A 15477-nucleotide genomic window follows, 5' to 3' on the forward strand; every position below is an offset into this window, starting at 1 on the left:
AAAAAGTATTGTTTTTGGAACCAGACATATGCTGAGGAATGAACCCAAGCTGAGTCTTACTGTAAAATATATAAATGTTGAGCAGGTGAAAGAGGCCAGATTGCTTGGTATTGAGATTAATGAAGAATTATCATGGTCTAAGCATATAAGTACAGTAGTGCACAGAATGGCCAGAGGTCTCTCAATGGTTAGAAGAGGTTCTTATATGTTACCTCTGAACACTACTGTGGATGTGATACAAACACTTGTTCTGTCACACCTGGATTATTGCTCTGAGATTTGGTCATCTGCTGCTATAACTCATATAAAGACTCTACAGATGGTCCAAAACAGAGCAGCTCGATGTGCACTTCAATGTCCTCTTAGAATCAATGTGATCTGGATGCATAATACATTGTCTTTGCTTACAGTGAAAAACAGATTTACAGCTTCATTGATGAAACTGACTAGAGGCTTTGTTACAGTAAATTTTCCAAAAGTTCTCTATACTGAGCTATCATTTAGTTCTGAGGAACATAAGTATGAAACCAGACATGCCATAAAGCGCACGTTCACACTTCCAAGTGTAAAGACAAATAACGGTATAAATGCTGTAATGTATAGGGCAATGTTTGGCTGGAATAATTTACCAAATGACATTATCAATGCCACCAGTAAATACCAGTTTGAAGTCCTTTTGAAAAGCTATCTTCTAAGAAACAAACTTTTGGGTCAAATGACGTGCTTGTTTAATGATGGTAAATGCAAACACCTGATTTATTTTAAAGGATACATTGGTTTTTGTTTTGCTGGATAAATCAAATTTATTTTGTAATAATCACATTGAAATTATAACCTCATTAAGCTATGGGATTGTAGGTTTTCGAATATTTTGTGTAACTGTAGGTGTGTGTATGTGTGTGTGTGTGTGTGTGTGTGTGTGTGTGTGTGTGTGTGTGTGGGTGAGGGTGGGGGGTGGTTATTATTTATTTTTGTTAAAATTCTGTCACTTTTTGTAGTATTGTGAAAGCTGGTGACGAAATTGTTTTTCTGAGCACTATGTTTGATTGACTCCAGGAAGAGTACCGGTACTTGTTACAGCTAATGGAGATCAAAATAAATACCAATAAATACAAAACACAAATATGACATATTGTTGTAGGATCTCTGCTCCTCCCCTTCTGGTTGGTTCTGGCAGCTCATTGTCTGCAGCTGTAATGCATTCTCTTAATGAGCTCATGGGCTTCTTAAGGTAGCTGCTGATACAGACCTTTGCTGGAACATAACCTCAGTTATGTGGACTCCTGTCTGTCTGCCTATCCATCTGCCTGCCTGCCTGCCTGTCTGCCTGTCGACCTGCCTATATGCCTACCTGCCTGCCAACATCTGGTAATACTCCCTCCTAAGGACTGCACTGTAAATATTCTCATCACCAGTACTCTCTCTCTCTCCTTGGATTCCTGGGTTTACCTCCTCCTCCTCTGGCTTCTGAACAACTCCAACTCAAGATTCCTTAAACAAAGTCTACAGTAGAAATAAACCTCATTTACCGTCTTACCCCGTGTGCTGAGTCTGTTTCATCCTCTGGTTTTGTTCTACTTCGACTATCTAAGCAATTCATGATAGTATGTTCCAGCCATCTAACATGTCGAAGAACAATTCAGATGATGAACAGACTTCCTTAAAGGAACGCCTAAAATCTACTGAAACCATGCTTCAACAGCTACTGCAACAACAAAGGACTACGGATTCTCATCTCACAGAACTTGGTGGTATGGTTCATGCTTTAAGCGAAATCATAACCAAACTCTCACCTGCCTCTTCCAATCCTCCAGCTCGTTTAGAGAATCCTCAGCCACCCACAATTCTATCTTCTGGGATCCGAGAGCCTGACTTGCGTCCGTCTGAACTGTTTGATGGTAATCCTAATAACTTTGGTGGTTTTTCTTTCCAGTGTGAATTAGCATTTAGTCGTTCCCCCTCCCTTTTCCCTACTGCTGCCTCCAAGATTACTTATATTGTTACCTCGCTAAAGGGATCTGCTCTGCGCTGGGCGCACGCCTATTTGGCATCTAACCCTGTTGAGTCTCTTAGTTATGCCATTTTTTTCAGTCACTTCAAGAGAGTCTTCGATCAATCACTCCAGCAGGAGGCAGCGGCTAAGAAGATACCCTCAAACAGGGAAGGAGAGCGTTGGCTGAGTTTGCCATCGACTTCCGGGTGGCAGCGCAGGAGGTGGGTTGGGATGAAGCGGCACTCAAGGGTATTTTTGTTAATTCCCTTGCAGATCAAGTAAAGGACCAGTTGGTTTTGAGAGATGAACCCGAAAGACTGGATGAATTAATAAACCTATCGATCCGCATTGACAACCGTCTAAGAGAGAGACAAACAGAAAGGAACTACAATTCACAGTGGCAGCACTCTCTGGCGCCTCGAACCACTTTTCTCGACGCACCCACTTCCTCTTCAGAGGGATCTGCGGAACCGGAACCGATGCAGATTGGTCACACTCGACTCTCCCCAGAGGAACGACAACGTCGCTTTGAGGGTGGTCTTTGCCTATATTGTGGACAAGGAGGACATTTTATCACAAGATGCCCCAAGAAGGGAAAAGAGAGGGCTCGTCAATAGGTCAGGGGACTTTGATGAGCATATCCCATTCTTCCCCTGTCTCTCGTCTGTGTTTTCCGGTCACTATTATTGTTGGCCAAGAGAAGTTTCCTGTTGATGCTTTTATTGATTCTGGTGCTGAACAGAATCTTATTTCCTCGGATCTGGTTGATAAACTTCAAATACCCTCTCAGCCTCTCAACCGTTCCCTTTCTGTCACTGGCATCACTGGTCAAACCATGTCTCAAGTGAGATTTAAAGTGCCTCAGCTTCACATCATCACCTCTGGTAACCATCATGAATGGGGTGAGTTCTTTGTTGTCTCTTCCATCTCTCCACAATTAGTTTTGGGGTTTCCCTGGTTGCAGAAACATAATCCTGCTATTAATTGGGTGGAGGGCAGAGTAGAGAGATGGAGTAATCTCTGTCTCCAGAACTGCTTAAGAACTGCTGTCTCTCACTCTATCAAACAACTCAAACCTTCTGAGCCTGTTGATCTGTCCAAAGTTCCACCTGAATGCCACAATCTCGCACCTGTGTTTAGCAAACAAGGGGCTCTTTCTTTACCTCTGCATCGCCCCTATGACTGCTCTATTGATCTCCTCCCAGGCGCTCCGCTACCATCCAGCAGACTCTTTAATTTCTCCGGACCCGAGAGAAAGGTCATGAAAGAGTACATTGAGGATTCTTTAGCATCTGGGATTATTCGTCCGTCTACCTCCCCTGTTGGCGCGGATTCTTCTTCGTGGGTAAGAAGGACGGCACATTAAGACCCTGTATTGATTATAGAAGATTGAATCAAATCACTATTAAAAATAAATACCCACTACCACTTATTGATTCCATACATGAACAATTACATTCTGCCAAGATCTTCACTAAACTCGACCTGCGCAATGCTTACCATTTGGTCCGGATCCGAGAGGGTGATGAGTGGAAAACAGCTTTCAAAACCCCCCTAGGACATTTTGAGTATTTGGTTATGCCTTTCGGGTTGACTAATGCACCCGCTGTTTTCCAGGCTCTTATTAATGATGTTCTTCGTGACTTTCTCAACCTCTTTGTTTTCGTTTATCTGGATGACATTTTGATTTTTTCCCAAGACGTAGAACAACATCGCCAGCATGTCAGAACAGTTCTCCAGAGGCTTTTTGAGAACCAACTCTTTGTTAAAGCCGAAAAGTGCGAATTCAGTGTCACATCTGTGTCTTTTTTGGGTTTTATTTTTGAGGCAGGCAGGTACAGAACTGATCCCGAGAAAACCAAGGCAGTGGCAGAGTGGCCTACTCCAACTGATCGCAGGCAACTTCAAAGGTTCTTGGGATTTGCAAATTTTTATAGGAGGTTTATAAGGAACTACAGTCAGGTCACTGCACCTCTCACTCAACTCACCTTCTCTCTGAAAACATTCCATTGGACTCCTGAGGCAGAAAGGGCATTTGGGGAATTAAAGACTCTATTTTCTTCAGCACCCATATTGACCCATCCTGATCCATGTGCACAATTTATTGTAGAGGTTGATGCTTCTGACATTGGAGTAGGGGCTATTCTTTCTCAACGGTCTCCTCTGGATGATAAGGTACATCCATGTGCCTATTTTTCTCGTCGCTTGTCTCCAGCAGAGCAAAATTATGATGTGGGCAACCGTGAACTTTTAGCCATCAAGTTGGCGCTTGAAGAATGGCGGCATTGGTTAGAGGGTACTGAAGTCCCTTTTCTCATTTGGACTTATCATAAGAACCTCTCCTACATTTAAAATGCCAAGAGACTTAACCCCAGACAAGCCCGTTGGTCTTTGTTTTTTGCTCGTTTTCATTTTTCTATCTCCTACAGACCCGGTTCCAAGAACATTAAGCCTGACGCTCTCTCTCGCCAGTTCTCTCATTCTGACCAACTCAAGACTGAAGCTTCCATCCTACCGGATTATTGTATTGTGGGCGCCCTCACCTGGGCCATTGAAAAGGACATCAGGGAGGCACAGAGGTCCGAACCTGACCCAGGTACTGGCCCAGTGGGCAAGCTGTTCGTTCCCAACTCTGTTGTCAATAAAGTTCTGGATTGGGTGCACAACAATAAATTGACTTGTCATCCTGGGGTGACTCGTATGATCACATTTACCAAAAGGTATTTCTGGTGGCCGACTATGAACCTCAACATTAAAGATTTTGTTGCAGCTTGTCCCACGTGTGCTCGAAACAAGAACACTAATCAACCCCCTGCTGGTCTTCTTCAACCTCTGCCCACCCCTAGCCGCCCCTGGTCCCACATTTCAGTTGATTTCATCACTGGTCTCCCGCCATCTGACGGTAACACAGTCATCCTTACTGTTGTTGACAGATTCTCTAAAACAGCCCATTTTGTTCCTTTACCCAAGCTTCCGTCTGCATTGGAGACTGCCCAACTCCTGGTTCTCCACGTTTTCCGCATCCATGGCATACCTTTGGACATTGTTTCTGACCAAGGCCCGCAGTTCATCTCACAAGTTTGGAAGGAGTTTTGCAAAGCTCTTGGTGCCTCCGTAAGTCTTTCATCTGGATACCACCCCCCATCTAATGGACAGACAGAAAGATGCAACCAGGAACTTGAAGTCGCCTTGAGGTGCGTAATAAATGACAACCCCTCTTCTTGGTGCAAACATCTCACATGGATCGAATATGCTCACAACACACATACTTCCTCTGCTACTGGTTTGTCCCCCTTTGAGGCTTCACTGGGCTATCTACCCCCGCTGTTTCCCAGTGTTGAATCTGACATCCTGGTCCCCTCTGTTCAGCATTATGTTTCCAGGTGTTGTAGGATCTGGCAACAGACCAGGAGGACCCTCCTATGCACCCTGGAACAAAATAAGAGGTTCGCTAACCGTCACCGTTCTGCTGCACCTGTCTACCACATCAATCAGAGAGTCTGGCTTTCCACCAGGAATATTAAATTAAAAGATACTTCTAGAAAGTTGGCCCCCCGTTTCATTGGCCCTTTTCTCATCGAGAGGATCATCAACCCATCTGCGGTGAGACTCAAACTACCATCTTCCATGCACATTCACCCTACTTTCCATGTTTCCCAGATCAAGCCAGTCTCGGAAAGTCCCCTGAGTCCTCCCACCAAGCCCCCTCCTCCTGCTCGACTCATTGATGACCACCCTGCATATACGGTCAATTGTATCCTGGATGTTTGGCGTAGGGGGCGTGGTTTTCAATATCTTGTGGATTGGGCAGGATATGGACCTGAAGAGAGAACCTGGGTTCCCCGTTCTCACATCCTGGACCCTGCTCTCATCACGTCCTTTTACAAACACCATCCTGAAAAGCATTCTGGATTGCCTGGAGGCAATCGTTGAGGGGAGGGTACTGTAGGATCTCTGCTCCTCCCCTTCTGGTTGGTTCTGGCAGCTCATTGTCTGCAGCTGCAACGCATTCTCCTAATGAGCTCATGGGCTTCTTAAGGTAGCTGCTGATACAGACCTTTGCTGGAACATAACCTCAATTATGTGGACTCCTGTCTGTCTGCCTATCCATCTGCCTGCCTGTCTGCCTGTCGACCTGCCTATCTGCCTACCTGCCTGCCAACATCTGGTAATACTCCCTCCTAAGGACAGCACTGTAAATATTCTCATCACCAGTACTCTCTCTCTCTCTCTCCTTGGATTCCTGGGTTTACCTCCTCCTCCTCTGGCTTCTGGACAACTCCAGCTCAAGATTCCTTAAACAAAGTCTACAGTAGAAATAAACCTCATTTACCGTCTTATCCTGTGTGCTGAGTCTGTTTCATCCTCTGGTTTTGTTCTACTTCAACTATCTAAGCAATTCATGATAATTGTTTGTCCAACTATAGTTAGAATACTTTTCAGATCTATGGTTAACATCTGTTTGGCTGTGTGGTTATAGAACTGCCGATTTGCTGTGTTTTAATAATACTTTTGACAGTTTTGGTTGATAAAAAAGCAAATAAACTACTGAAGGTTTAATAAAGCTGTAAAAAAAATAAAGTACTCGAATTGAAGTCACCACTTACTTCTTCAGCATTATCTCAGAAGCTCCTTTGCTGTAGAGGCGGAAGGTTCCATCAGGTAACTTGATCACTGTACTCATAGATTTACGCACTGAGTTAAATGTGTACACCTGAGAGACAGAAGAATATGTGTGATAAAGAGGCAAACAAACTAAAGCTGAACAATATATAATTGCAATTATCATATGTGTCCATATCCATGTGTGTACAGTCACATGTGCAAAGGACAACTTGACTCTAATATTAGGTAGGACATATTAAAGTGCCATGTGTGCATCATATTTGGGCCTATTGAAAGGAGTTTCACTGCTTTTGATGCCCACTCTGGATGTATGTTTTTGGTGGCTGAGATGCTAAACCTCACAAACAGTGGCGGGGACATTATGATGAATGAAAAGAAAGAAAAGAACCTGGTAAATGTGGGATAAGCTACATCATCGATGCAACATTTAGCAACAGTATCACGATCAGACATGTTCCTGACAGCGTGTAGCCATAATACAAACTGATTTAAAAATACCAGAATGAGACTTTAGACAAAAATGTTGAGAGTTAAACCTGTTCACAAATTTAGAAAAATATATTTTCCTGAAAGACCTTTAAGCTAAATGTTTTTCTTGCATTTTAATTCCAGTCTTTTTCAGAATTCTGGATATTTCAGCATGGTGTGTCTAAAATATGAGGAAACTGAACAAGTTTTAAAGATTGAGAACATAATATATAATGAACACTAAAACAGTAACTTAAACAGTACAGTATTTAAAAGTCATGTAACTAAAAATTGGGTGAGAAAAATTGAAATAAAAAGAAAAAAGAAAGTAAAACTTACAAAGTATTGTTTTTCCATTTACTGGGTATCTTGCACCTCTGTTATCTAAAACCAAATGTTGACGCTGAATTTAATTTCTGATTTCGTACCTTGTACAGTTTCTCCTCAGGGATCTGCTCTCTTACAGGGGCGTAGTCCTGCTGAAGGTCTAAGACAAATCCCAGCAGGCCGCACTCTGTTTTGTTACCCACCTGCTTGGCTAGACCCCCCTCCACGTCCGGTGGCTGTTGAAGAGCAGGTTTGATGCAAATTGGGATCATAGAGGGAGAGAGTGAGAGAAGGAGACGGAAGAGGAAAATATAACATCCGTATATATATATATATATATATATATATATATTTGTTGTTTTTTAAATTTTTTTTTTTTAGATGTGTTTCTATCTTTGTTGTTGATCTAAAATAATCACCTAGAAAACAATAGTTTTGTCTGAGGGTTACTTACTAAGATCTTGGAGGTGTAGGCGCTGTTGATGGCGATAGCATTGACTAACAGATCCAGTGTCCGCGCATTGATCTGTCCGGGGTCTGGGATCACACGATGGTGCACATCGCCTGAAAAAGGCAATAGCAGCTCGAATAACCACTCGTTACTACCAAGGTATGCAGAATACCCTCTCTAAACACAGAACACAATGAACCCTGAAGCTGATAGGCTGCAACAGCAGAACACCACTTCGGATACCGGGCAATCCTGATTTTAAAAATTCTTACAGTTCAAACTAACAAAGTTGGTTTCAGCAGATTTTTGTTTGGAGGATCACATGGATAACAACAGCACCTGCTGAGGGATCAGACTACCAGATTGGTCAAATTAAAAAAGCCAAATAAACACATAAACTCTCATGGAAACTCTCATGAGGGCACTCTAATCTGAAAATATTATTTTAAGACAAAAATACTAGAACTAATTAAGTGCCATTACCTTTATGCTCAATATGTGAATAGTTTGGGTTATTTCAATAAAGCCCTTCACAGTTCTTCACACTTCTCTTGTTTGTTAGTCACTATGTGATTGTAATTCATTGGTTGCTAGTTTGTATTATGTCCACTGTTTATTTGCCTTTTTTAAAGTTGCATAGTTACAAATTGCAGTTTGGTCGGTAATGGGTTCATACAACCCAGCTACATCCAGATTCAGCTAAAGAAAATTCATCTTTTACTGCAACTGAGGTAAGGTCTGGTACATTCCCCTCTAAGACTGACAGATTTTTGGGCTAACAAAAACTGATTGTGAAAACATATGATCTGACAACAGCATGACACAGCATGGATCAATCTTCCTTGTATCAACGGTTCAGGCTGGTGGTGGTGAAGTTCAGAGGAGAATCGGCATATGGGTTTGAGTTTATAGAAAGGCAACAACAGCTCAAATAACCACTCGTTACTACCAAGGTATGCAGAGTAGCATCTTGAAGCAGGTGGGTTACAGAAACAGAAGATCATGCCAGGTAAAAACAGGAAGTTGTATAACAGTGTCACCAAAATTGGACAGTATCAGGTTGGAAAATCACAACCTAGTATGATGAGTCTCAATTTCAAATACAACATTCAGATGGCAGGGCCAGAAGGTGATGCAAAAAACATGAAAGCATGGATATATCCTGCCATATTAACGGTTCATGCTGGTGGTAGTGGTGTAATGGTGTGGGAGATATTTCCTTGGCACACTTTTGTCCCCTTAGTACCAACCGAGCATCGTTTCATACCTGAGTATTATCATCCCAGGCCACAGTGTGCTCCTCTTCACATGGTCACTTCCAGCAGGATAATGTCGCAAAGCCCTAATCAAACTGGTTTCTTTAACATGTCAGTACGTTCACTGTACTCACTGGGTTCCACTGTCACCAGATCTCAATCCAACTGAGGACCTTTGGAATGTGGTGAAAGGAGATTCACATCATGGATGTGCAGCCGACAAATCTCTACTTACTGCTTCTCACTAATGTCTATATGGAGCTGAACCTCTGCGAAAAGTTTCCAACACCTTATTAAACCTATGACATGAAGAAATAAGGCAACAGGAGATCCAACCCAGTACTCGTAAAGTGTACCTACTAAAGTGGAGGGTGATTAATAATAACAATAATAATAACTCTTTTTGAGTTCCTGCTGTTACCAAAAATATTGCAACAAACTGATTCAGTCAATGCATGTTCATAAGGTTTTCTCTGTCTTATTTGTTCAGTAAACTAATTGAAGTACCACTGTAAATAGCCAGAAGAAATATGAATTATTAACAATAATGCACAGATAACTGTGTGCCATGGTACCAAACAGACCCCACACCTAGTCAAGACTAATAACAGCAACAACAAAGCTATTTGATTAAAACAAATATATAAAGAGAGTATCATCAGCGAACACATGTGTGACCTATGTTTTTGACTTTGAATCTGTCTATACAGGGCCTTACAAAAGTATTCACCCCCCTTGGATTTTTACTTATTTTATACATTCCAACCTGTAATTTAAATGTTTTTAATCTTATCTTACTGCCCCCCCCAACTTGGCCCTGCCCGGCAATGATCTGGTCCCGCCTGATATTCACGTAGGCTGGAGCAGATTGTGCTGAGAAGCCGTGACAGATGTCTTTCTCTCTTTCCCTCTCTGGCGATCTCTAGCAATGTCACTGTCGGAGATCGCAATGTCACATAGAGACAGACAGAGGCTCTTGAAACCGGACAGCACCGCAAAAACATGCGCAGCGCGATATACTTACAAGCGCAATGAGATCAGAAGCGCAAAATAACGCCCCTGTCAAGTTAACACGTTTACCTGGCATTTCAGTGCAAAGTTGTCAAATTCTAAGAAGAATGGATGTCAATATGTTTATGAGTCAGTCCTGCAGTGTTATTCACTCACTAAAACTGCAAATAGTTACATTCATTATTAGTCTGTCATCCATGCATGTCCCAATGGCAGCTGCAATTTACAACAGCACCATGCAGTGCACACCGATGGCAGGTCGCTATGTGGAGAAAAAGACAGGCAGAAGAAAATAATAGCAGTGACCTTCTCTGTTCGCATGAACATCTTTGAAATAATACAAGCAAAAAATAATCAGGACCTGTGGCAGCCTGTCAGGATCATTGTCTCGTTTTATGAATAAAATGTGATCAGAAACGACCGTCTCTCCAGACACCCAGAACATACTGAACCGTTTTTTAATAAATACAGAACTTACTTTTCTTTTATTAAAGACAATGTTAACATGAAAAATAAAGGAAAAAATTAGTTTTGTCAGCAGAAGTTTTGTAAAAACTGTTCATAAACATAACAAAACAGAAGACTATTTTTTCTTTAGTTTAATAAGAAACTATTACATTTGACAAATCAGATTTAAACAGGCGATGAAAACACCAAAGATTATTATTCTACCGGTTCGTGTATCAATATAGACCTAATGATTATTCTCATAAAACTGTTGTTGAGAATATGTGTGATATAATATTAGGCTGTACAGTAATTTTTTTTATTTCCAGGGCTATATTCATCTCAGTTCAGTGAAAAAATCATTTTTACCACCTAACCTACCCACTGAAACATGTAGCTGTTTTAAGCTTTAATGATGCTTTAATCAATTCTATTCTGTTAAGCAATACGACAGCAAAAAAAACAGAAGAATATTTAATATAAAGTAAAATTTGATTATCTAAAATAATTTTTATTTTGGCAGAGCGCACAGTTCCGCTGACACTGCAGCTTCTGCATGGGGTGCAGGAGGAACAGTGACCCGATCCAGAGGCTGTGGAATCAGGGGAACTGGAGGAAAACCACAATGGAGCATTTTCAGCCATGGACTTTGAGGGAAATTGTCCGTTCCTAACAGCGGATCTTCCTGTGGGCTTAGTGACAACCATAGCTGGCCTGGCACTGCCTGTTTTCCCGTGTAGCGAGCAGATGCCCTCTGCTCTGGCCGCACACAGGTCGTTGTGCTGCATCATTATAAATGATCCAGCTGCTGATGTTTTTTTCTTCTGTTATGTTCTGCTCCTGCTTTTCTGGACTGTTAGTTTGTAAGGCTGGGTCGTCACTGTTCACAGCAGCAAGTTTGTCATCTCAGCGTCCGGCCTGATGAGATTATTTATCCCCCTGTTCAGGCCTCTGAATGCGTATTGACGCATGCCGAAGGCCGAGTTTGAAGTTGTTTTGCGAGCAGATGTTTTATGTTTGTGGTCCGGATGGATCCAGTGAAGCAAATACTACACTTTGCTTCAGCTTTAACCCACTAGTGACAGCCTTAAAGGGTTAAAAATAGAATGGGGTTCTATTTCGTTACATACTGTAACCCCAGATACTACGAGAATAGGCACAGCCCTTTAAGGTCTGGGCTTCACAGGTTGCTAAAGGCAGAAGAAAAACACTATTTGGGAACCATTTGTCCAGTCTCAACATCATTTATCCTCAGTGAGACTGGGGTGAGCCCCACTCAGCAGGTAGCAGGAAGAATAAATATAGTGGTCAAAATAAATAAACTGATGTAAAGGCCAATTTTTAGAGGGAACAGGAGGAAAAATGGTTCTAGGTTAAAGCTCTCACTGTTTCAAGACCCTAAAAACGCCACTTAGGTACGCATCAACATTACCCTGTGACAAAACTGAGTACATGCACCAAAATTCAAGTACAAGGCGACTCAACCTCTTACTGGTGGGAGTGTGGAACTCTGCCGCAAGTGATACACAGCCATTGTTAAGTATAGTGGTGGCTCTGTGATGGTGTGGGCCTGTTTATCTTCTGTTATAGTGCCTGACATGACAAACTCTTTCAAATAATAAAGGTTCAATAAAAATCCAGAGCTCCACTGCCAAGAATTTTTTTTAATGGGTTGTCATATAGTTTTCTTGCATATTTGGCTGAATCCAAACAGAGATGTTTTTGCGGACATCAACGGTCTTTGGTTGCCATCTTTGTTCTCAATCCTAAATCTTATAGAAAACCTGTGAGTTGAGCTGAAGAGAAGGGTGAATAAGAAGACTCCAGGTGATCCAGACAGCTCATCAAAGAGGAATGATTGAAGATTGCTCTTCTCTCTATGCTCCAACCTTGTGAAATGTCATAAGAGTAGATTAGGTTGTGTCCTATTGGCAAAAACGGGTACAAAGTAGTGACAGCAGAGGTGTTGATCAATGAGGCATTATTTAGTGTTTGATTTTGGTACTGCAATAAAAGATGCAGTTATTTTAAGGCTATTTACACATATTTACCAGGAATGTCAGTAGGTTTGGAGGGGACTTTGTGTAAAAGAAAAAGATTAAATAAACTCAAAGAACACAGATTTGTATAAATCATAGCCACCCTTAGAGAAACAATGAGCTTCAAAATAATTGTTTAAATGCAACAGGAGACATCTGTTAATAGTTTAATGTATGTTTAGGTGCAATTTGTTTTTCTTACCTATGTAAGTTTGCACCACAGTCATCCGGTTGGTGGTGAGTGTGCCAGTCTTGTCAGAGCAGATGGCCGTGGCATTGCCCATGGTCTCACATGCATCCAGATGCCGTACAAGGTTGTTGTCCTTCATCATTTTCTGGTTGTGAGATATCAAGGGAGAACAGTAGGGTGGATGAGAGGGGGCAGTAAATGATGATGGATTGAGTTTGTTCGTTAGGGCATAGAGAGATGCGGAGAAAAGACAAAGGAAAAGAGGGTAAAGTTATTTTATTTGAAACATAAACAGACTTCCATAAGCACTATTTACATAAAGTGGTGGAAAAACCGTCAATTCTAATATACAGTCCTGCCAGAATTGTTGTTTGAATATGGTGGAGAATGAAAAGTTGGCTTTAAAACCTGCTCTACATTTCTTTAACTGGGAAACTAACAGGACACCAGTCAGTAAGAAGGTAAATGTAAAAAAACTTGATTTAAACAAGAACTTTTAAACATCAAATTGACTACTTCAGGTAATGTCTGCACACATTGTAAAGTTAAGGCACTGGCTAACTATGTTTAACTGGGTCTGGCTATACCTTCACAGAGTAGGCCAGAGAAATAGTGACAGCAAGAGGTAAGCCTTCTGGGACAGCCACCACCAGCACAGTGACTCCAATTATGAAAAACTTGACAAAATACTGGACGTATATTGGAGTGCATTCTGGTAACCATGTATCACCTGAAACACACACCAAAAGGCGTTTTTAGTCAAACAAGCTTTTTGATCAAGTTAGTCAGTAGCCAAAATTCAGCAATGCTCTGGTAAAACGGTTCACACACACACACACCTTTAACGACAAACGTGTTTATGACAAAGTACAGCACCAGAATGATGACAGTGATGGCTGACATCACCAAACCTGCAGGGAGAAAGGAGAAATTATATCAAACACAGCACGTAAACAAGGGCATACTGCTTAGAGTGATCCTATTATAGAAAATAATATAATCTGCTTCACAGCTGCAACAGAATGTTTAAAATCTTTTTCATCTTATTTTAACACTTTAGGTTCTATAAAGACACTTGAACCACCGTACAACATCCCGAGTTAAAGTTCCCTTCCTGCACTCCAAGCAAATATAGAGCTGTATGATATCTCAATGTGAACATGTTCCTTTACTATTTAAACATAAAATGGAGAAAAGAATGCATTGTTCTGTCTTATATTCCTAATAGTACTTCAGTGCTTGAGTAAGCGCTATGTCTCAAACCAGTCTCAATGATGAAGTTGTGTCTTGTATCTGTTTTCCTTGAGAAGAAAGAATGTTATCTTCACTTTTGCAATCCCTCATTTTTTACAAGATACAGTTAAAAAAAAATAGTTATAAAATTTAAATGCTGTCTCAAATGTGACAAGATGTAAAAAAAACTTTATACAACATTCACTATAACTGCTAGAAATGTTAATGTTCTGTCTTTGAGGTGATTAAAATTAACGTTTTTTACGGCTCTAAGAATCAGGTAGAAACTCTCAAACATTTGTCAGCTGGAGATTAGATGTTGTTCTGCTGTCCAGTCTGACCATTTTAGTTTGAGTTTAATCTAATGGATGAATCTGCCCCTGAGAGAACATTTCATTACAGCAGACTGTTATCAAACAATGCTGTGACAACATTTAAATGATCTGTTTCACTGGTAATTACCCCAGTATTATAGAAAAACACAGCAGGAGAGCACAAGCAGATTCTAGTTTGCTCATGTTGATGTTAATGACAAATCTTCATCACGCACCAGAGTTGAGTTCCACAGGGTCAACAGTTCTTGGGCCAGTCCTTTTTAATATAAAAATTAAACTTGCTCAAATTATTAGACAGCATGAGGTACATTTCCATTGTCATGCTAATTACTGTATATCCAATAATTAGCTATGTTTATCCATACACCTTGACTAATCAGATCAGAAGGGGGTGTCTGGAAAATAAAGGCTAGATGGCTTTTAATATTCTGTTTTTAAACTCAGATTAGGCAAACATTGTGATTTTTGGACCAAACTAAAAAACAAACTCAGTCATTAACTCTGGATGGCATTAGCTCTGCCTCTAGTTATAATGTAAAGAACCTTGGTGTTATCTTTGACCGCTGCCATACATCACTTTGCTCCCAGACTGCAGGTTTACTGGTGGTTCCTAGAGTCCTAGAAAAGTTAAATGGAAGGCAGATCGTTTAGTTGTCAGGCTCTTTTCCTGTGGAACCGTCTGTGAGAAGGACTCCGATCTGAATTATGCTGTTTTTAATTGGAGAATGTATTTGGACTTCATTTAATAAGAAAGAGCCTCAATATTTTCTCTGAAAGCTTGCATGGAGTGTCTCCTGAGAGTGTCTGCGTGTGGGCAGCAGAGACACAGTTCAGCTTTCTGAGGACCTATATTGCTAATTTAGGCCTATGCGGGACCCTTCTCTTTAAACTTGATTATGCCGCCTTTGACTTTGTTTTCTACTTAAGGATATGAACTGAAGCTCAAGCTCCAACCCTTAAACTATCAGGTTACACTGAGGAGATTGTTCCTGCCCAGTTTTTTTGTTTGTCTGTTTATAGACAGGAGATGGAGCAAGGAGACTCCAGAGCTGCAGAGCTACACTATACTGCCAAGAGTATTTGTCTGTCTACTTCTACGTG

At 41.2% G+C, this 15477-nt stretch overlaps 1 protein-coding gene and 1 long non-coding RNA gene across 5 annotated transcripts in view; one reads left to right on the top strand and one right to left on the bottom strand.

Annotated features, from left to right (window-relative positions):
• The window catches only part of atp2b3b (ATPase plasma membrane Ca2+ transporting 3b), a 137928-nt gene that overhangs the window by 75830 nt on the left and 46621 nt on the right, over positions 1–15477 (bottom strand). For all 4 annotated transcript variants that reach the window (XM_047347739.1, XM_047347489.1, XM_047347569.1 and 1 more), the window contains exons 9-14: positions 13648–13719; positions 13396–13538; positions 12821–12953; positions 7869–7978; positions 7516–7650; positions 6601–6707 (exon numbers count right to left, since the gene is read on the bottom strand). In XM_047347739.1, the coding sequence (XP_047203695.1) occupies positions 6601–6707; positions 7516–7650; positions 7869–7978; positions 12821–12953; positions 13396–13538; positions 13648–13719 (700 nt within the window). The remainder of the gene's footprint in view (positions 1–6600; positions 6708–7515; positions 7651–7868; positions 7979–12820; positions 12954–13395; positions 13539–13647; positions 13720–15477) is intronic.
• LOC124856933 lies at positions 8525–12298 on the top strand. Its single transcript, XR_007035459.1, has 3 exons — positions 8525–8596; positions 8682–8844; positions 11103–12298. It is a non-coding gene; the product is annotated as an uncharacterized LOC124856933 (long non-coding RNA).

This window comes from Girardinichthys multiradiatus, chromosome 1 (assembly GCF_021462225.1).
Source record: "Girardinichthys multiradiatus isolate DD_20200921_A chromosome 1, DD_fGirMul_XY1, whole genome shotgun sequence".
NCBI lineage: Eukaryota > Metazoa > Chordata > Actinopteri > Cyprinodontiformes > Goodeidae > Girardinichthys > Girardinichthys multiradiatus.